Source organism: Notolepis coatsorum (assembly GCF_963971535.1).
Source record: "Notolepis coatsorum genome assembly, chromosome: 14".
In the NCBI taxonomy this organism is placed as follows: domain Eukaryota; kingdom Metazoa; phylum Chordata; class Actinopteri; order Aulopiformes; family Paralepididae; genus Notolepis; species Notolepis coatsorum.
The window spans coordinates 26,693,484-26,716,971 of NC_140178.1; the positions used below are offsets into that span (position 1 = coordinate 26,693,484).

Here is a 23,488-nt window from a genome sequence, read left to right on the forward strand (position 1 = left end):
CACAGCGCTCTAGCATGTTCTGACTGTGAACACCTAAAGCTGAGGCTCAGACCGACCGACCGTTTTAGATTTTTGGCTCATTTTCCCTTATGTTAGAATTTTTTTTATGTAAAAATAATGGTTGCAGATATAGAGGGGGGCGCCAAAACTGCACAGAGAAAAAAATATACAAAAAAAAAAAAAAAAAAAAAAAAAAAAAAAAAAAAAAAAAAAAAAAAAAAAAAAAAAAAAAAATTTGGTGCCCCCCTCTGGGTGGCGCTCTAGGCGACCGCCTATATCGCCTGTAGGAAGGTCCGCCCCTGTTCGCCCCCATAGTAGCCATTTCAATGTAGTGGGGCCATTTTAAAACTTGACCTCACTGTATAAAATGACCTATTGTGACGTCTAGGACAATCAATGTAATCTGAAAGAAATATTAGATTAGATTAGATTCAAATATTGTCATAATACAACACAAGTACAGTACAACGTCTAATTTCCCACGGGATAATAAAAGTATTTCTATTCTATTCTATTCTATTCTATTCTATACAACAAAAATATGTTTGGCATCCAACCAGAGTACAAATGTAACAGTAAAGTGCAACAGCAGAGTGTAGTGCTAATCAGATGTATGTACAGAGTTGTAGTATAATATGTACAGTGATACAGGTATACATACAAATGGTACAGTAGTAGTCATACTGTCCAGCAGCATAACTAGTAAGAGTAGGATATGTACAGATATAGATATAGTATCTACAGATATGTAAAAAGACTATGTGCAGGTAAATACAGACAGGTATGGATAGGTATATATGTGGTGAGGGAGAACATTTCGGTCCATGGAGGATGTGTGGAAGATGTGTGGAGGTCGGATGTGTGGAAGATGTATGGATATGTGGAGGATATGTAGAGGATGTAGGATGTGTGGAGGATGTGTGGAGGATGTATGGAGGATATGTGGAGGATGTGTGGAGGATGTGTGGAGGATGTGTGGGGGATGTGTGGAGGATGTGTGGAGGATGTGTGGAGGATGTGTGGAGGATGTGTGGGGGATGTGTGGAGGATGTGTGGAGGATGTGTGGAGGATGTGTGGAGGATGTGTGGAGGATGTGTGGAGGATGTATGGAGGATATGTGGAGGATGTGTGGAGGATGTAGGATGTGTGGAGGATGTGTGGAGGATATGTGGAGGATGTGTGGAGGATGTGTGGAGGATGTGTGGGGGATGTGTGGAGGATGTGTGGAGGATGTGTGGAGGATGTAGGATGTGTGGAGGATGTGTGGAGGATGTGTGGAGGATGTGTGGAGGATGTGTGGAGGATGTAGGATGTGTGGAGGATGTGTGGAGGATGTGTGGAGGATGTAGGATGTGTGGAGGATGTATGGAGGATATGTGGAGGATGTGTGGAGGATGTAGAGGATGTGTGGAGGATGTGTGGAGGATGTAGAGGATGTGTGGGGGATGTATGGAGGATGTAGAGGATGTAGATCATGTGTGGGGGATGTATGGAGGATATGTGGAGGATGTAGAGGATGTGTGGAGGATGTAGAGGATGTATGGAGGATGTAGAGGATGTATGGAGGATGTAGAGGATGTGTGGGGGATGTATGGAAGATGTAGATGATGTGTGGAGGATGTATGGAGGATGTAGAGGATTTGTGGAGGATGTATGGAGGATGTAGAGGATGTGTGGGGGATGTATGGAGGATGTAGAGGATGTGTGGGGGATGTATGGAGGATGTAGAGGATGTGTGTGGGATGTATGGAGGATGTGGAGGATGTATGGAGGATGTGGAGGATGTATGGAGGATGTATGGAGGATGTGGAGGATGTATGGAGGATGTGGAGGATGTATGGAGGATGTATGGAGGATGTGGAGGATGTATGGAGGATGTAGAGGATGTAGAGGATGTGTGGAGGATGTATGGCGGATATGTGGAGGATGTGTGGAGGATGTAGAGCAGGGGTCGGCAATAGGCGGCCCGCGGGCCGAAATGGGCCCGCCAGCAATCATTTCTGGCCCGTCAGTTTATTTTGAGAATATGATATTTATTTTACGCGCAGGAAATATTCACTTGTGACGCCAGAGTGTCTTTGTGAAGCTGTATCTATCTATTCATCATATCTATGTGTGTCACTATAGCCAATTGAAATGCTAGAAATGGTCACGTGGACTGGGAAAACCAATGGAATAGTCCCACCGGGTCGCGTGTATATTTTCCCTAACGCACTTTCACTTCTGCGTTTGGGATGCGATCATGCGAGCGACTAACCTTAACAAAACAAACGTCTTTGGATAGCTTCTTTGCAATGGGGAAATACCAACTGAGGAGCCAGAAGAGGAGCCTACGACCTCCAAGACACATAAAGCTTCTTTTAACACTTTGGCTGCCGGGAAATGGACCGGGTAAAAATATATCCCATAATGATAAGATTTCTACTCTACGATGATCGCCCAACGGCGCGCGGAGACTGGGGTGAGTTTCAGCGTGTAACGTTACCGTCTTCGATACTAACTGCTATTATCAACATTTGACCCACATTAGATGATTGGTATAACGCTGCCCACGGAATTATAAACGCCCCCTCGCCCATCCGGTCAACATCAGATGACGTGTAGTAACTTCTAGAAGTACATCTAGTTGGAATTTTTTATATCGCGCTGATTGCCATCAAACTGTATTTCATCATCAATATAATGCATTTGGGGCTATATATCACGTTCTGGAGAAAGCTGCAGAAAGAGATGAAAACATACTTATACATTAGACCATACTTTACTATGAATATGTGAATGAAAAAGTTTAACGTTGCTACACAATGAACAATACATATAGGACTTTGAATGGGCCCTAATAATGGCAATGTAGCAATAGAATTTAAAAAGTTATAGCCCTGCAAAGAAGGGGACTTTCTCCATAGACAAATAGCGCTGGCAATCTATGGTATATCATGAATTTAACCTTAGGCAGCCAAAGTGTTAATAAACAGGAGTCATACTTAAAATACGGGTTTATCGCAACAGGTGACTCTCGTGTGTTGACATGGCAACACGAGGCAATGAAGCAACTGTGTTCAAGTTGGCAGAAGATTCATTCAACGCGAGTGGACATTTGACATGTTTCAAACATTAGCAGGGATTTTGGAGGACCGAAACAGAAACAATAATAAGCCCAGGGCAGGGCTGCATTATGGTGAGTTGTGTTTTAATAATAATAATACATTCGATTTATAATACACCCGCCGTGGTGCTGCAAATCAAATGCCCACCCTACTGATCTGTTCATGTGTTATAATAATAATAATAATAATAATAATAATAATAATAATAATAATAATAATAATAATAATAATAATAATAATAATAATAATAATAATAATAATAATAATAATACATTCGATTTATAATGCGAGCACCTGCATTCAAATCAAATTACTGATCTGTTCATGTGTTATGCACCCGAGAGGCACTTTATAATAGAAAAAAGACAGTTTATTATGCCACCTATGCAGCTCGTTTATTTTGACAGAGTTAAAAAAAATTCACTATCATTATATTAAATTAGCCATTGTTTTTGGTCCTGGCCCGCCATTCAATGGCTTGGGGAGAAATTGGCCCGTGAGCAAACCTAATTGCCGATCCCTGATGTAGAGGCTGTATGGAGGATGTAGAGGATGTGTAGAGGATGTATGGAGGATGTAGAGGATGTATGGAGGATGTAGAGGATGTGTGGGGGATGTAGAGGATGTGTGGGGCATGTAGAGGATGTGTGGGGGATGTAGAGGATGTATGGAGGATGTAGAGGATGTGTGGGGGATGTAGAGGATGTGTGGGGCATGTAGAGGATGTGTGGGGGATGTAGAGGATGTATGGAGGATGTAGAGGATGTGTGGGGGATGTAGAGGATGTGTGGGGGATGTATGGAGGATGTAGAGGATGTGTGGGGGATGTGAAAAGGATGGTCCAAGGACCGAAACGTCCCTTGCTTTTTGTCACCTATTCACTTTCTCTTCAATATTTTTTTGCATCCAGAGAGCCTCAGTCTATATTTTTTGTCGACTAGCACACATAAACAGAATCACGAATGATGTGATGAAATGTGCTGAGAGAAAGTCCACCTGATCAACAAGATAAGATAAGATTATTTTGAAACTTTGCTCAGACATGATAGGGAGGTGCTCCTCAGCTTGGAGAAAAGAAACGGGGCCGGTCTTCAGAACTATAACTGCTGTAGAGTAGTGGCACCATCTAGGATCCATCTATATCATCATCTACCATGCAGTGGAGTGTGGGTTTCTTACTCCTCTTGGCCCCCTCCTCCACTCAGGGAGTGCCGCTGAGCAGATCCGGAACCGCGCCGAAGGTGCTGCTGATCTCCTTCGATGGCTTCCGGTGGGATTACGACCGTGATGTGGACACGCCGAACTTCGACGCCATGGCGACGGATGGCGTCAAGGCCCAGTATGTGACCCCGCCGTACCTCACCATCACCAGCCCCTCTCACTTCACCCTCCTCACAGGTAACATGTTTATTTCCACCAGGGGCTAACGGTACAGTGGGCCGGCAGTGGATGCGCATATCATGGCAAACCTTATTTTCACCATTTACTGAATTGGAAACCAACAGTTTATTTAGCAAGAATTGAAAAAGGCACAGGGAAAGGGGAATTAAATGTAATTGGATGTCCCGGCGTCCAACAGCTTTCATAGCTGAGTACGATTATTATAGCACGGTGACTGAGGGAAGAATCCACTGTTCCTTTACTGAAATACTTATTTGTACTCTCAGATCATCAGTGCCAGTTCAAAATGAATTTAACTTCCTTGAAATTAAATTCCTATAATCTCCAACGTCGGTCTTTAAGACCTCGTCCAAAAGCGTCATGCCACTCTCACTGTAAAGTAGATAGAATTCATTTTTATGTGTCAGACTATGAATAATGCACGCAGACTGACAGTGATTATTTTCCGTATAGGGCGCTACATCGAGAACCATGGGGTGATCCACAACATGTGGTTCAACACGGCCACCTTTGAGAAGAAGCCTTACTATCAGACTCAGTTTGTGAATGACTGGTGGGACAATGGCTCTCTGCCAATTTGGATCACTGCCCAGAGACAGGTCTGTATGGCCACCCAGAGGCAGGTCTGTGTAGCCACTAAGAGACAGGTCTGTGTAGCCACTAAGAGACAGGTCTATAGCCACTAAGAGACAGGTCTGTGTAGCCACTAAGAGACAGGTCTATAGCCACCCAGAGGCAGGTCTGTGTAGCCACTAAGAGACAGGTCTGGGTAGCCACTAAGAGACAGGTCTATAGCCACTAAGAGACAGGTCTATAGCCACTAAGAGACAGCTCTGTGTAGCCACTAAGAGACAGGTCTATAGCCACTAAGAGACAGGTCTATAGCCACAAAGAGACAGGTCTATAGCCACTAAGAGACAGGTCTGTGTAGCCACTAAGAGACAGGTCTATAGCCACTAAGAGACAGGTCTATAGCCACTAAGAGACAGGTCTGTGTAGCCACTAAGAGACAGGTCTATAGCCACTAAGAGACAGGTCTGTGTAGCCACTAAGAGACAGGTCTATAGCCACTAAGAGACAGGTCTGTGTTAGAGGCTGACATGTGAGTGGATTTTGACTCCCGCTCCTTCCCACAGAAATAATCCCATCCCAATCCCAAATGAGAGTTTAAAAAAAATCCCACTCCCACAGAGGACTGATCCCAATCCCGTCCCAATCCAGAGCCAAACTTTTATAGAATCCCACTCCCATTTACCAATCCTGCTCCGTTTTTCTTCCTCAGTATATGCAGTACATGGGTCACATCATGTCTGCCTTAGTTAAAGATAAAATCACCAAACATTTACATTAGTGATGCACCGATGTGAAAATTGTTGCCGATACGATATCACTCCCGTCCAAATTCCGTTGATTTTGTTGTCATCGTTCCCACTCCCTTCTGCTCCCGTTGACTTTTACTCCCGGTCCTGCCCAATCACGTGCTTCAAAGTGAAATTGACTCCCATCCCGTGGGAATCCCGAAAAGATGTCATCCTCTAGTGACTGTGTAGCCAGTAAGAGACAGGTCTATAGCCACTAAGAGACAGCTCTGTGTAGCCAGTAAGAGACAGCTTTGTGTAGCCACTAAGAGACAGGTCTGTGTAGCCACTAAGAGACCGGTCTGTGTAGCCAGTAAGAGACAGGTATGTGTAGCCACTAAGAGACCGGTCTGTGTAGCCACTAAGAGACCGGTCTGTGTAGCCACTAAGAGACAGGTCTGTGTAGCCAGTAAGAGACAGGTATGTGTAGCCACTAAGAGACCGGTCTGTGTAGCCACTAAGAGACCGGTCTGTGTAGCCACTAAGAGACCGGTCTGTGTAGCCACTAAGAGACCGGTCTGTGTAGCCACTAAGAGACAGGTCTGTGTAGCCAGTAAGAGACAGGTATGTGTAGCCACTAAGAGACCGGTCTGTGTAGCCACTAAGAGACCGGTCTGTGTAGCCACTAAGAGACCGGTCTGTGTAGCCACTAAGAGACAGGTCTGTGTAGCCAGTAAGAGACAGGTATGTGTAGGCACTAAGAGACAAGTCTGTGTAGCCAATAAGAGACAGGTCTATAGCCACTAAGAGACCGGTCTATAGCCACTAAGAGACAGGTCTGTGTAGCCACTAAGAGACAGGTCTATAGCCACTAAGAGACCGGTCTATAGCCACTAAGAGACAGGTCTGTGTAGCCAGTAAGAGACAGGTATGTGTAGGCACTAAGAGACAAGTCTGTGTAGCCACTAAGAGACAGGTCTGTGTAGCCAGTAAGAGACAGGTATGTGTAGGCACTAAGAGACAAGTCTGTGTAGCCACTAAGAGACAGGTCTGTGTAGCCACTAAGAGACCGGTCTATAGCCACTAAGAGACAGGTCTGTGTAGCCACTAAGAGACAGGTCTGTGTAGCCACTAAGAGACAGGTCTGTGTAGCCACTAAGAGACAGGCCTATAGCCACTAAGAGGCAGGTCTATAGCCACTAAGAGACAGCTCTGTGTAGCCACTAAGAGACAGGCCTATAGCCACTAAGAGACAGGCCTATAGCCACTAAGAGACAGGTCTGTGTAGCCACTAAGAGACAGGCCTATAGCCACTAAGAGACAGGCCTATAGCCACTAAGAGGCAGGTCTATAGCCACTAAGAGACAGGTCTATAGCCACTAAGAGACAGGTCTGTGTAGCCACTAAGAGACAGGTCTGTAGCCACTAAGAGACAGGTCTGTAGCCACTAAGAGACAGGTCTGTGTAGCCACTAAGAGACAGGTCTGTGTAGCCACTAAGAGACAGGTCTGTAGCCACTAAGAGACAGGTCTATAGCCACTAAGAGACAGGTCTATAGCCACTAAGAGACAGGTCTATAGCCACTAAGAGACAGGTCTGTAGCCACTAAGAGACAGGTCTGTGTAGCCACTAAGAGACAGGTCTGTGTAGCCACTAAGAGACAGGTCTGTGTAGCCACTAAGAGACAGGTCTGTGTAGCCACTAAGAGACAGGTCTGTGTAGCCACTAAGAGACAGGTCTGTGTTAGAGGCTGACATGTGAGTGGATTTTGACTCCCGCTCCTTCCCACTCCCACAGAAATAATCCCATCCCAATCCCAAGTGAGAGTTTAAAAAAAACCACTCCCACAGAGGACTGATCCCAATCCTGTCCCAATCCAGAGCCAAACTTTTATAGAATCCCACTCCCATTTACCAATCCTGCTCCGTTTTTCTTCCTCAGTATAAAATATGCAGTACATGGGTCACATCATGTCTGCCTTAGTTAAATATAAAATCACCAAACATTTACATTGGTGATGCACCGATGTGAAAATTGTTGCCAATACGATATCACTCCCGTCCAAATCCTGTTGATTTTGTTGTCATCGTTCCCACTCCCTTCTGCTCCCGTTGACTTTTACTCCCGGTCCTGCCCAATCACATGCTTCAAAGTGAAATTGACTCCCATCCCGTGGGAATCCCGAAAAGATGTCATCCTCTAGTGACTGTGTAGCCACTAAGAGACAGGTCTGTGTAGCCACTAAGAGACAGGTCTGTGTAGCCACTAAGAGACAGGTATATAGCCACTAAGAGACAGGTCTGTGTAGCCAGTAAGAGACAGGTCTGTGTAGCCACTAAGAGACAGGTCTGTGTAGCCAGTAAGAGACAGGTCTGTGTAGCCACTAAGAGACAGGTCTATAGCCACTAAGAGACAGGTCTGTGTAGCCACTAAGAGACAGGTCTATAGCCACTAAGAGACAGCTCTGTGTAGCCACTAAGAGACAGCTCTGTGTAGCCACTAAGAGACAGGTCTGTGTAGCCACTAAGAGACAGGTCTGTGTAGCCACTAAGAGACAGGTCTATAGCCACTAAGAGACCGGTCTGTGTAGCCACTAAGAGACAGGTCTGTGTAGCCACTAAGAGACAGGTCTGTGTAGCCACTAAGAGACAGGTCTGTGTAGCCACTAAGAGACAGGTCTGTGTAGCCACTAAGAGACAGGTCTATAGCCACTAAGAGACAGGTCTATAGCCACTAAGAGACAGGTCTATAGCCACTAAGAGACAGGTCTGTGTAGCCACTGTGTAGCAGGTCCAAAATGAATGATGTTGTTTACATGTTGCGTGCATGTATCCCATCCCTACTTCCCATTTTCAAATAATCAACAGATTAATCATTAGTGGCGGTCCTAATTTATAATACATCTTGGCAATCCATCCCCTATCCCCACTCACAGCCATCCCCCACACCAGACCAAGACAAAAAGAAATGTAAACAAAGTACAACATCAAGCAGGGCTCTTTTGCCTAGAGGTCACTCTTTGATGGCATTACAGATTCTACCTTTAAGTTGTTTGATTTGCTTGCAGTGTGGACACAGCATGAATATGAGCACCTGTGAGCATTACTAGTTTCCGTACATAGCCATGCTAATTTGCATAATTATACAGAGTGTGTGTGTGTGTGTGTGTTGTGTGCATGCGTGTGTGTGTGTGTGTGTGTGTGTGTGTGTGTGTGTGTGTGTGTGTGTGTGTGTGTGTGTGTGTGTGTGTGTGTGTGTGTGTGTGTGTGTGTGTGTGTGTGTGTGTGTGCGCGTGGGCACATGTGTGCGTCGTATTCATGCGTCTGCTGTCTGCATGACCTCTCTTTGCTCTCTTTATACCCTTACAGGGCCTGAAAGCTGGCTCTCTTCACTTTCCTGGCACGGCTTCCAGTTACCAGGGTGAGGTTGCCATGGAGAGGGATGTGGAGCCGCGGTTTTACAACTACAAGAACGAGACGGCTTGGCGAGCAAACACAGACAAGGTGATGGGCTGGTTCAGTGACCGGGACCTGGACTTTGTGTCCATGTACTTCGGCGAGCCGGACAGCACGGGTCACGAGTACGGCCCCGACTCCCCGGAGCGCCGGGAGATGGTCAAGCAGGTCGACCGGACGGTGGGCTACATCCGCGAGGCGGCCCATCGGCACGCGCTGAGCGGCCGCCTGAATATCATCATCACCGCCGACCACGGCATGAGCAACGTGTACCGGGACGGCCTGGTCGAAGAGATCACCCTCTCCCGGATCCCGGGGTTCTCCTTCAGTGACCTGTCTTTCCACCTGGTGGACTTCGGGCCGTCCGGGATGCTACTGCCCAAGCCGGGCAGGATAGACAAGGTCTACGAGGTCCTGAAGGGCGCCCACCCTCACCTCCACGTCTACAAGAAGGAGGAGATGCCCGAGCGCCTCCACTTCGCCAATAACGCCCGCATCCTTCCCATCGTCCTGTGGGCCGACCCAGGATACGTCATCAATGGGGTGAAGCAGATTATGACGGCCATTTCGCTCTACTACTACTACACTACTACTACTACTACTACTACTACTACACTATTACTACACTATTACTACTACACTACTACTACTACTACTACTACTACACTATTACTACACTATTACTACTACTACTACTACTACACTACTACTACTACTACACTATTACTACACTACTACTACTACTACTACTACTACTACTACTACTACACTATTACTACACTATTACTACTACACTACTACTACTACTACTACTACACTATTACTACACTATTACTACTACTACTACTACTACACTACTACTACTACTACACTATTACTACACTACTACTACTACACTACTACTACTACTACTACTACTACTACTACTACTACTACTACTACTACTACACTATTACTACTACTACTACTACACTATTACTACTACTACTACACTACTACTACTACTACTACTACTACTACTACTACTACTACTACTACACTATTACTACTACTACTACTACTACTACACTATTACTACTACTACACTACTACTACACTATTACTACTACACTACTACTACTACTACTACACTATTACTACTACTACTACTACTACTACTACTACTACTACACTATTACTACTACTACACTACTACTACACTACTACTACTACTACTACACTATTACTACTACTACACTACTACTACACTATTACTACTACACTACTACTACACTATTACTACTACTACTACTACTACTACTACTACTACTACTACTACTACACTATTACTACTACACTACTACTACACTATTACTACTACTACTACTACTACTACACTATTACTACTACTACACTACTACTACACTATTACTACTACACTACTACTACACTATTACTACTACTACTACTACTACTACTACTACTACTACTACACTATTACTACACTATTACTACTACACTACTACTACACTATTACTACTACTACTACTACTACTACTACTACTACTACACTATTACTACTACTACACTACTACTACACTATTACTACTACACTACTACTACACTATTACTACTACACTACTACTACTACTACTACTACACTATTACTACTACTACTACTACTACTACTACTACTACTACTACTACTACTACTACTACACTATTACTACTACTACTACTACTACTACTACTACTACTACTACTACTACTACACTATTACTACTACTACTACTACACTACTACTACTACTACTACACTACTACTACTACTACTACTACACTATTACTACTACTACACTACTACTACTACTACTACTACTACACTATTACTACTACTACTACTACTACTACACTACTACACTATTACTACTACTACACTACTACACTATTACTACTTACTACTACTACACTACTACTACTACACTATTATTACTACTACACTATTACTACTACTACACTATTATTACTACTACTACACTACACTTACTACTACTACTACACTATTACTACTACTACACTACTACACTATTACTACTACTACTACTACACTATTATTACTACTACACTATTACTACTACACTATTATTATTACTACTACTTACTACACTATTACTACTACTGATACTACACTATTAGTATTACTACTTACTACACTACACTATTACTACACTACTACTACACTATTATTATTATTATTACTACACTACTACTACTTACTACACTATTATTATTATTACTACACTACTACTACTACTACTACACTATTATTATTATTATTACTACTACTACTACTACTACTACTACACTATACTATTACTACTACTGATACTACTACTACTACACTATTATTATTATTACTACTACTACTACTACTACTACTACTACTACTACTACTACTACTACTACTACTACTACTACACTATTACTACTACTACTACTACTACTACACTATTACTACTACTACTACTAATATTACTACACTACTACTACTATTACCACTAATAATACTACTAATAATAATGATAATAATAATAATAATAATATTATTATTATATCACATTTTTTACTGAGAATGAAGACTGCATGCAACATTAGAATTGCATGCAGTTGTGATCATAACTGATTACCACCTGCCTACAGTTCACATGATAATGAACCCAGTGTGCTATTCAAAAACAGGCCTAATCATATGGGGGTATATTCAGATATCTACTGTGAATATTCCTTTTTGTTAGACTGACATCTGGAAACCCATTACTGGTAGCTGTCATGTGACACAATGGTGGAGGCCCGTAGGCTCCTGCCCATTCCTCGTGTGCGTCAGCCTGTATGCTTTTGGAATATCCTGATACCTTGATTTATTTTGACGGACCCCATAAATATGGAAGGAATTACCAAGTTAATTTAGCTTGTAGCAACGAAGGAAATTGAATCTTTTAGACCAGAAACAAGGAGTTAAATTCGAATCGGAATACATTACAATTTTAATCAAGTGCATTTGCACGTCCCTAGGTTAATCCAGGCCCGGCTGATGACATGCAGAGCTCTCAAATGCTTCATGGAAGCCATTCATGCTCCAAAATACAGAATTAGCATTTACATTTGACTACTCTGCGGTAGCTTTGCGAGTGAAAGTGCTGTATCACTCAATATTGAGAGCTATCAAATCGTGACTTACTCTGAAGAGTAAATTACAGAAATGATAAATGTCCTCAGAAACCAACTATGGGTTAGAATGATCAGCCCTGTGTAACCACTGATGAAATGAGTTATCTCTGGGAACCTCAATCTGGTCGCAATCATGCTTATCATATCTAGCTCTGTTATCTCTAGTTTATATGACCACTTAGTTTGAAACTTATCTCAGTTTAATCAAGATCAGCACTTCGGATAAATGTGAGATAATACCAATACTAATTGTTTTATATCTTTATATCACTGAGGGATGATATAAAAGGTCATTTAACGTCTGAAGGTATAATTAATTATATACTATAAAACGAGGTGATTTATGTTTTTTACAACGTACACTTAGGATAGAGATGTAGTTATAGAAATGGATTGAGACACTATTACAAAATCTCATTAAGCTACTAGTTCTTCACTTGGTTAATAAAGTCATATAAACCCAATGGGAAGACTGTGCGGTTAGGAAACCCCTTCTTTCAGTTGGGCAATACCTCCCTCTGCTGTCTAAACAAGGGCTCACCAGAGGAATGTACCACTCTGCGTTTGGCTGAGGGTTCCCCCGTTTTCTACACTTGCTGAGTGTCTAAAAGTTACACGTCGGCTTCGATCCCGGGTAGAAACCTCACAATGAGATAAAAACCACTGAAACTAGGTCAAGCGAGTTGTGTCACCCTCTGCCTCCCCTCTACCCCTGCAGTACCTGTCAGTTCAACGCCACAAGGGAGAGCACGGCTTCGACAACCGAGAGTTGGACATGAAGCCCTTATTTAGGGCGGTGGGCCCGGCCTTCCGAAAGAACCTGGAGGTGGGGCCCTTCGAGACGGTGAACATCTACCCCTTGATGTGTCATATCCTGGGCATCCGGCCGGAGATCAACGACGGCCACCTGGATGCGACCGAGCACATGCTGGCCTCTGCCACCAATCAGGGTGGGTTTACATCAGACTAATGACTTTGCCCTCCCCGTGGCCCTTAAAGTGTGTCACTCCCAACACCTGCTCTTCCATTACTCAGCCGGTCGTCATCCATCATCTCCCAACTTCACGTACGTCCACAAGACGCCACAGGAAATCACATGTAGCATAACTTTAGGTTAAAACACATGTAGGAGCAAGGTTGTTGTTCATCGACGGGCCTTTTCAAATTGAAGCATATCGAATAGTACAAAAATGACCCTTTATTTCGAGTTAAGTTATACTTTTTATTAATCCCCTTGAGGAGATTCGTCCTCTGCCTTTGACCCGTCTTGACTGTTTCGAGGAGCAGTGGGCAGCCACGCGCCCGGGGAACCGACTCCGGTAGTAATGCCAGTACCTCAGTCAAGGGCAACGGCAGGACATACCTAACGTGCATGTCTTTTCACAACCCCGGTCGTAAACCGGTTATCGGTTTATAGATCAGTTTCCCTCCAGTGTTTAGAAAGATTAGATTAGATTAAAATGTATTGTCATCATACAGCACCAGTACAATACAATGAAAAGAAGTTTGGCATCCAACCAGAGTGCAAATGTAGCAGTAAAGTGCAACAGCAATAAACAATGTACAGGTGATTAAACCGGATACAAAATACTACTGATTTACCAAAGTAAACAAACCATTTACAGCCACAAAATACAGCGGCTACAATTAACTCATTGACCGCCGGGGATTAGACGGGGCCCCGTTCTAGCACTGCCCCGCTTTAAAAGATAGGAGTGCGTACCCTTGTTTGTAGAGCTATAACTATATTATATCTATCGTTCAATATGTGAAAAAGAATGAATTTTTCCATCCATACGTTCCCGTGTTATACCGTGGTGAATATAAGTATCGTTATAGCGTGGTCTGGGGTAATTCCCGAAAGGCAGAGTATAAAGGTCAATTATACTATAAACGTTGCCGTTTCTTGCCTGTACACGCTATTATTCCCAACACATATATAAACGTTGTTGGCGGGGATTGAGTTAAAAGTTAAATGTTTGCTTTTTGTCTAGCGTTAGTCGTTGTATCGAGACCTGAGCATAAGAACATACCTCCATACTTGTTTCTTGTGTTTGGTGGTGGGACTATCCTTTCATTTGCATTTCGATAACTATAAATACATTTGATGTCATATATAATTCAGGTGCAAAGGTACAGGACATCGTCACTGGATTGGCAGCAGTGGTTGGAATCCTTGCTGCGGTCTTCGCCGTGGTTGTGTCCGTCAATCTACACAAAAACAGGAAGCGTGCTAAAAGGTAACACTGTGTGCTGTCATCTGATTGGTGTATCCTCACCCATAGACTCACCATGCTGTAAATACTGTTGCTTTGAATGGCAAAAGAATCAAACGTATCTTTCAAAATTACTATTTAGGCAAAAGTTTAGCCTTTAATTTACCTATCTCAAACCTCAAAACCCTCCCTTTTTCTCGATCCTCCAATCACAGCTGTTGTTTCCCCTGAGGGAAGCGACAGTTGTGATTGGAGGATCAAGGAAAGAGGGCGGGCCTTGAAATAGGTCAAAACATGTGTACCCCCCTTGTGTTTCAGATCAACTGAGTCGTCAGCACATCCCACTGAAGAAGAGAAGCAAACTGCCTTTTGAACATCAACCCGTAAAGGAATACATTGTTGAAGTCTAAAATGGAGAAGGAAAAACTGTTTGTGACATTCTGTGCAACTCTCTGAAATACCTCCCCTCTCTCTCTCTCTCTCTCTCTCTCTCTCTCTCTCTCTCTCTCTCTCTCTCTCTCTCTCTTTCTCTCTCTCTCTTTCTTTCTGTACTGGAGGGTAAACCAACTGAGAATTATATAGTTCACCCACGTTTCTTTGTGAGATGTTTACTCACCTTTTTTTAAGCTGATATAAATCTTTATGATTGAAGTTAATAGTAGATTGTGTGTGTGTGTGTGTGTGTGTGTGTGTGTGTGTGTGTGTGTGTGTGTGTGTGTGTGTGTGTGTGTGTGTGTGTGTGTGTGTGTGTGTGTGTGTGTATTATGCTATTGGTGTCACTGTGATGACTGCAGTACCTACTTTTAAGATAAAAATATTCCTTTATTGATCCCCTTGGGGATCAATCTTACCTTTATCTTTATCTTACCATTGTGAACCAAGGAGCAGTTTGTGGATTACCATTGGTTTGTTATTTGTATAAAACCTTAGAAATAATAGATTTTATGCGAGTGGACCGACACCTCAAAGAAGCACTCTTTATTTTGTGCAAATATATCTTATATACATGTTGTGATAGATCTAATATCTAATGTTGAGTGAGTGAGTGAGTATGAAGTTATAGTGTAACCTACTGTATAGGCCTATTTATGAAGACAGTTACAATTGAAATGTTAGTTTGAACTTCACAAATAAAGAAAATCACGTGATAACTGAATGTCACTTTTATTTCTTCAAGTCTGGATATCCAATGCAAAACAAAAATATATATACAGCAGCCGACCTATACAAAATAATTGTTTTAATGAATGGAAAAGTATTCAAATGTTTAAAATGCTTTGTCCTTATTGTAAACCATCACCATCTGCATCATCAGGGTAACAGTACTGTATATTTGCATATCGTATATGTCACAAATGTACTAAATACCTGTATGTCATGTATGTCCCTATGCCATAAATGTCATGTATGTTGTGTATGTCATAAATGTCACTATGAATTGAAAATGGGGGACCCTGATGTAAACAAGACAAACGTCTTTAATGGTCTGCATCCCCTTAATTAACAATTGTGTGTATTGAGCCGTACTGTATTGTACCCATTCTGCAATCTGTTAAATAAAGTTTTCATTCATTCAGCATTAGTAGTAGTTTTGTTTGGAAAAGGGTTAGTTGGAAGAAGGTTCAAATTTGCTTTATTGTTGTTGTTGTTGTTGTTGTTGTTGTTGTTGTTTTTTACTTACTCTGGCAATGCCAGGGACACGGCCACCCATCAACATGATTGAAAACTTTATTAACAGATTGCAGAATGGGTACAGTACAGCGGGATGCAGACCAGAGAAAGACTTTCGTCTTGTTTACATCAGGGTCCCCCATTTTCAATTCATCATAATGTTGGGACTACTAATCAAAAACAGTTCATTACTACTAGTAGTAGCCTAAATTAAAAGCTAAACATTGTGGGACACACGCACGCACGTCGGGGTGTGCGTGCCCGCCGTTCCACGAGGACGGCAGCTGTCGAGGGACACGCTCGCTGAACGCGTTTGCAGCCCGCCTCTCTGTTCTCTCTGTTCATAAAGACTTGAGAGGAGAGTCGGCGACCAGCAGAGAGCAGACATGGAGGAGCTGAGCGCCGTGGGAGAACAGGTTTTTGATGCCGAATGCATTCTAAACAAACGTCTGAGAAAGGTTCGATTAGATGTTGTTGTTCGATCGAAACAGTGTTTGGTTTGTGTTTTAGACATTTTCTCCTGTCCGCATTTCGCTAAACAAAAGATGCACTCTTTTATTTATTTCCGTAGGGAAAGTTGGAGTTCCTGGTGAAGTGGAGGGGCTGGTCATCTAAGTAAGTGTTGCGTTAGTGCTGCAGCTGCGAAGCCCCGCCGCCGGACAATGAAAACAACAACAACAACGTGTCGCTTTGTTGTTGCTTCTAGAAGAAAAAAAATACGTGTAATGTTTCCAGTCGGCGTGCAAACAAACAAGTCACGCGTTTCTTTGAACTGTGTCGGTCGCTATTGGGATGTAAATATTATGGTATTTCGTTGGGCTTTCTTTTGTTCATTATTATGCCTCCAGTTTTTTTGTGGGGAAGTTAACCTAGTTTGCTAAATCGAAAGCCAACCCGACCATGTCCTCCTCGAGAGCCTTCGTTATATTCTCCGTGTTATTATTGGTAGTGGAAGCGATTTTCATACTTTTTTTTATATTATGCGCGCAAGCTGCCATGTGATGATGATGATGAATGATTCTGTAAGTTATACCGTTAACGTTAGCTGGGTAACTAAAGAAGGGAGATGAACACATCGTTCACACAAGATGTTTTCACAAAATCACAATTAGGTCCACTGTTGTTAAATGTATCGTAACTCTATATAACTGTTCATTAACAGCCAACAAATATGTATCCACACATTAGCCAGCTATAGTGAACTTTATAAGCCCTTTGTATCCAACCCATGTAACACTCAGCAAAGGCCTATGTTGTCGGCCAGGCCTGCTCAGCTGCTTCTGGCTTCTGCCTCCAACATTTTCTTGTCATCTGCCTCTCTGTTCGTTCTAATCCCGTCTGCCAATCACACCGCGTTTAACCCCGCCCACAATTGTATGTAGGCCTATCGGGTTTTATTAGAGGCACCACAGCCCTTTTTTTGTTTGGGGGGGGGGGGGGGGGGTTGAATAGGCTATAGTCAACAAGAGAGTAGTGACGACACGACGGTGAAATGTGGACCGTTAACCCTTTCACTGCCACACAACAGAAGGTTAACCCTTTACTATCACACAACCCGACGGTAAAGGGGTAACCTGTTGTGTGGCAGTGAAAGGGTTTTACCTTTTATGTGTGTCACCGCGGTGAAAGGGTTAACCGTTTGGTAGTGCGGCAGTGAAAGGGTTAATAATCCTAATGTGCTATGTAAACCACATCATCTTTTATGTATTTCTCACAAATGGCATCGTTGTCTTGATACGCTGTGAGTTAACAATAAACTATCCATTGGGGATGGCGAATATATGCCTATGGAAGATGTTTTATTTTATATTGTATGAATTTCCTGCTCCTCATGTTCAGAATAATACAAAGAAATGGCAATAACAAAGAAATGAGTTGCCTGCATTACCACGTCGCCAAATGTGTTAATTAAAGGGTCATTACAACATGGACCTGAAATCCCACGGAATAAATTTTTAGTTGACTAATGGTTATAGTTTTTGTTGCCTAATTGATACCTGGCAGTCTTGGTTGACTAAGACCAAACCAACCGATTAATCGACTAAGACGGCCGGGGTGCGTTTAAATTTTCCCTAACGGAGTTGCACTTCCCCGTTCGGTTTGCGCGATCTGATTGGCCACTGATGTTTTTTTCAGCGCCAATCGCGTTACTCCTAACAATCGCGCCAGCAGGCTGTTACCCTAACCTTAACCAACTAACCCTAACCTTAACCAACTTCGAAAGAGAGCGACTTCGAAAGAGTCGAATGGCCCTGAAAAAAACGTCAGTGGCCAATCGGATCGTGCAAACCGAACACGGAAGTGCAACTCCGTTAGGGAAAATATACACGCGGCCCGGGCAGCCCTATGACATTCACACTCCGACTGACCAGCTGCTACTATATAGCTGCTATGCTAAGTATATAACAATTTTGTATACAATTGCCTACACAACGGCTTTCCCTTAATGGTTTTAATTTATTTGTTTAACAAAAAGAAAACTGAATTTGATTGGGCTTTTACGATCAATACCGATCAATTAAAATATGCCGTGGATCGGCTCCTATTCCAATCTATCCGATCGGGACGTCCCTAGTGTCCAGTCCATAGAGCTTGGAATGAATGGAATCATGTAGCCATTGTGTTGGTCCTGTTTCTAACCATTTTAGTTGTTACCTTTGGGGAGAAGGTATATAGGGAACCTACCTACTGTGTACAAGTTCCCAGAGCCCGTCTTTTTATTACTCTCTTTTATCTGTATTATTCCGATGATGCACAATAATTACCCCCTTTGGGACAACAAAGCGCTTCCGAGTTGAACAAAGCATTTGTGACTCTTTGCTTCTTCCAATTTATTTCAGACACAATAGCTGGGAGCCGCAAGAAAATATCCTTGACCCAAGACTGCTGGCTGCTTTCAACAAAAAGTGAGTTTGTCGTTGTTATCTCCACAAACATGCACCACTGGGGGGGCTACCCAGCCACTGCCCAGACAATCTACCCTGAAAACACTCCCAACAGATGTTAATAGACACCATTCAGCCCATTGTAGAGTTGTGAACATGCATGTGGCCCGTGTGTATTCTTGGTGTGTATTCGTATGTGTGTGTATTCGCAGTGTGTCGATTAGTATCTTAATATGCTAATCATTGGTAAACTACCGAAATGGTCCAAACCGTGTCATTTATCCTATCCGTCGCATTATTTGTTTGATCATTTGCATAACTGATTCATATGATTTTCATGAAATGCTAATTATTGTTGGCTCCCAACTCCATTCCTCAGCTCACCTCTCTCTTGAAATATGTTTATTTTTTTCACAGAGAGCAAGAGAAGGAGCTTCTGATTCGGAAGAGGGGGAAAAGGCCCAGAGGAAGACCCCGCAAGGTTGTAGAAGTAAGTGACGGTCGAAACACAAGGTCATCGATTATGGGTTTCCATGCTTTTAACAACAAAGATTTAATACATTTCTCTCCTATTTTAGGAAAATGTGCCCGAACCTGCAAAGTCAAGCAGCTCTTCATCTGGTTCTTCATCGTCATCATCCGAGTCGTCGTCATCTTCGTGTTCCTCCTCGTCATCTTCATGCGACGATGAAGACGATGGCGGCGGTGGCCACGTCAAACAGGCCGGCCCGGGTCTCCGAACGCGAGAGCTCCACCCCGTGCCCCAGAAGAAGGCACAGATAGTCGTCAAACAAGAGCCCCCAAAGAAACGAGGCAGGAAGCCTCTGTCCCCCGAGCTGAAGGCATTCCAGCAAAGCAAGGGCCCTCGCAAGATCGTAAAGTCTCTCTCCAAAGACTCCCCGGCAGATCTTCGAGGAGGAGCGATCAAGAAACCCGTTCACCCGGCCAGCTTCACCTTCCTGGGGTTCCTCAGGAACTCCCCCAGAGATTCCGTGAGCGTCCAGAGCAGGGGCTCTCCTGCCCACGGCGGCGCTGTTAAAAACACTGTGGGCTCCGCCAGGGCGGTTCAGCCGGCGTCTCCCTCCCTGAACAAATCCAACCAAAGCAGGAGTGTTTCTGAAGGCAGATTGTCCATTTCTAACGTGACCAGTGGGACGGGCCTGGATTTGAAAACGGCCGCTAGCAAGTCGAAAGGGGTAGCGGTGTTGAATTTGCATCAGCCTAAACACAACCAGCAGGGAGCCTCCCAGCCCACACTGGGCTCCCCCAACGGACATAAGAAACCAGAGGCTCCCGTGGCAACGCCGCTACAGCGGATACCCAATAATAAAGCGGCTGCTTCGTTTCCCACGCAGAAAAGCCCCGCCAACCTAACCTCTGGCCTTCAGCCTCTGAACTTGCAGAACGTGAACAAATCGGCGCAGGGCAAGGATGCTCCCGGCAATGGCAACGCGCCAGTATCCAGTCTGAGAAGTGCCGCAAATCCAGCGCGGAAAACTACCGCCGCGCAGTGTCCGGAGCATACTCCCGCTCAGAGCACCGCTACCCCTGGAGGACAGCAGCCCAGGAAGAGCCAGCCGGGAGCTGACAAGGTCAAGGAGGCGGCAGCAAAGGTGGCTGTCACCGGGGACAGGCAGACCACCAGGGCCCAAGGCAGGCTCGAGAAGAGTGGCGTACAGAGCCCCCCCGCGGAGGTCCAGGGTAAGCAGGAGAGATCCGCCTCAAAAGACGGCAAGCAGACCAAGATGAACGAGATGAGTACAGGCGAGGAGGAGAGCAGTTCGGACTCTGACCAGGATTCCTCCTCCTACCCCGGCAACGGTCAGGACCTATCGATCTCGGTCCAGACCAGCCAGGACTGGAAGCCCACGCGCAGTCTGATTGAGCACGTGTTTGTCACGGACGTCACTGCCAACCTGGTCACCGTCACGGTCAAAGAGTCGCCCACCAGCGTGGGATTCTTCAGCATCCGCAACTACTGACTGTGAACGCGACACGCTACCCAACAAAATGGGCTTTTGGAGAGAAAGGGGGGGGCTTAAAGTTGGGTCCTGAAGGAAGAAGATAAGCTAGTGCCAGGTGAATATGCACATACAGTCAGCGATAAAATAATTAGGGCAGTCGAGTGAGCTCTTGCTGTGCATTTAATGAAATTCATATTTCTGGTCAAAGAAATGAACGAGACAAGAGATAGTCGGCGGTGGATTTTCATTATTAATATTTGTTTACATGTTAGAAGTTGCAGCTGGTCAGTCCCATGGATCTTAATGAGTGGCGTGAGTGTCTGAAGGAATTACACTTAATTAATTCTAAAGTAATATTTTGATCACTAAATTATTTATATACAAAAGAAAGAAATATCAAGGGTTTGGTGCATTTATGGCTTACAAGTGGTTATTGGGGAAGTGGATTTACTCTATTGGGCTCGGATGAAATTGGGGCGATGGCTTATAGCTGCCTCTTCTGTCAAATGTTTCGACGTGGCAAAATAGTCTGAATCAAATGCCGACTGTACATTTGACATATTCGTCTTTTAATCAGACATACAGATTTCACAAATTTACAGTAAAGCACTATTGTATTGGTAATAACTACCCCATACTTTCCCCACTGACTAGGCAAACTTAGGTCAATGCTAAGGTTTACCTTTTGTACAACGTATTAACCCTTTCACTGCCACACGACAAAGGGATAACCCTTTCACAACCACACTACAGAAGGTTAACCCTTTCACTACCACACTACAGACGGTTAACCCTTTCGTGGTAGTGAGAGGTTAACCTGTAGTGGTAGTGAATGGGTCAAAGTGAAAATGTTGTTGTTTATCCCTCTTGCTTTGCTGTATTAGTAAGACCGTTTCCTTTTTGCATTGTACCTTCAACTAAATGGCTGATGAGAGAAGTCTTTCTGAGCAGGAGTGGTTGCTATATTTTTTTATGGGCAGCATCCAACCATTTGAGTGTTTATATATCCATAATGTAAAACAGTTACAGTCATTTTAATTGTTAGTTTTATTGAGCAAATTTGTAATGTTTCTCTTTAAATTGTTATGACAAATTAGCTACCTCTCTGTTATAATCCAGTTTTTGCTGCACAATGTTTTTTTTTTTATGCATAGATTAGATATACTTCCTTCCCTCCAAGGTATATACAGTTTGTATCTTATTGATTTTGTATAGCTCCTAATGTATTGAAATCTCTTGCTGTATAAGCTTTTAAGCTTTTTTGTTTTGTTTTTTTTAAGTACCAGCAAAACGGCTCTCAAAATACTATAATTGACCCATCGCCAAGCTCTGCCCTCTTTTCTTGATCCTCCAATCACAACTGTTGCTTTCCTCGGGACAAATAAAGTTTGTTTTGTCTGAGGGAAGCAACAGTTGTTGTTGTTGGAGAGTTGAGGAAAAGAGGGCGGGGTTTGAGACGAGTCAATTACAGCACCAGCGCAGGCTCTGAGCTCCAACAGTGTTGCATTGTGTACACTATTATCTCATCGGTTGAAAAGAGGTTTCATTCCTCTGTGCAGCCATCTATCAGGACGGTTCTCCACACAAGCCTGGAGTATACGGGGGAGAGAGAGAGATACAGTATCTGTTCTCCCCTGGCGCTCAGATAAGACGGGGTACCGGGCCAAGGATAGTCCTCCCAGCAGGTCTGTGTTCACCCCTCCCCCTCACCAGGGGCATTCACTGCCGGCTGTATTCCTGTCAGACCAGTGATTATCACGGGACGGGCCCGGTTGAATAATTGGCGGTGCAGATATGGCAGGACGACGACGGACAGCACACCTGACGTGGCTCCCCCCCCCCCCCCCCCCCCCCCCTCCTCCTCCTCCGCCTTCCCAAGAGTGGAGCTCTTTGTGCCTTTTGGGAGCGCTGGAGACGAAGTGCTCTGAATGTCCACAGCCGGGGGGGGGGGGGGGGTGGATGCTCTGAATGTCCACAGCCGGGGGGGTGGGGTGGATGCTCTGAATGTCCACAGACGAGGGGGGGTGGATGCGGAGGAAGCCCCGACAGTCAAGTGCCTGGTGTCATTTCTTGCCCCCGAGATTGTGCTCTCTTTTTCTTTACTGTAGCTGCTGCTGTTCAAAGTGCAGTGCCCCCCCCCCCCCCCCCCCTGTCGGTTGCAGCTGTAGATGTCTCATTTCTCTGGCCTGTATTGGTTCAGGAGCTGCAGCCCGGGCTCTAGAACAACTGCTTATCTGATGTAACGGAAAAGAAGCCGCAACAATGTGTGCTACTTTCTGCTCCC

At 44.0% G+C, this 23,488-nt stretch overlaps 2 protein-coding genes across 2 annotated transcripts; both read left to right on the plus strand.

The window, feature by feature from the left end:
• Positions 1–4,349: 4,349 nt before the first annotated feature.
• Positions 4,350–15,094, plus strand: LOC311240473 (ectonucleotide pyrophosphatase/phosphodiesterase family member 7-like; the record flags this gene model as incomplete). Its single annotated transcript, XM_084329053.1, has 5 exons — positions 4,350–4,506; positions 4,963–5,108; positions 9,176–9,805; positions 13,187–13,418; positions 15,003–15,094. The coding sequence occupies exons 1-5, from the start codon at positions 4,422–4,424 to the stop codon at positions 15,092–15,094; spliced, it is 1,185 nt and encodes a 394-aa protein (XP_084185179.1). The 5' UTR covers positions 4,350–4,421.
• A 1,624-nt stretch (positions 15,095–16,718) lies between these two features.
• cbx2 (chromobox homolog 2 (Drosophila Pc class)) lies at positions 16,719–23,060 on the plus strand. The gene is made up of 5 exons (XM_084329542.1): positions 16,719–16,813; positions 16,927–16,970; positions 19,196–19,261; positions 19,658–19,730; positions 19,819–23,060. Exons 1-5 carry the CDS (start codon positions 16,742–16,744, stop codon positions 21,220–21,222), a joined length of 1,659 nt encoding a protein of 552 aa, XP_084185668.1. The 5' UTR covers positions 16,719–16,741; the 3' UTR covers positions 21,223–23,060.
• The last annotated feature ends 428 nt before the right edge of the window (positions 23,061–23,488 follow it).

Coding starts and splice junctions, on each gene's coding strand:
- cbx2 (XM_084329542.1), top strand. CDS start 16,742: ATGGAGGAGCTGAGCGCCGTGGGAGAACAGGTTTTTGATGCCGAATGC. Junction 16,814..16,926: donor TAAACAAACGTCTGAGAAAG/GTTCGATTAGAT, acceptor TTATTTCCGTAG/GGAAAGTTGGAGTTCCTGGT. Junction 19,731..19,818: donor GACCCCGCAAGGTTGTAGAA/GTAAGTGACGGT, acceptor CTCCTATTTTAG/GAAAATGTGCCCGAACCTGC.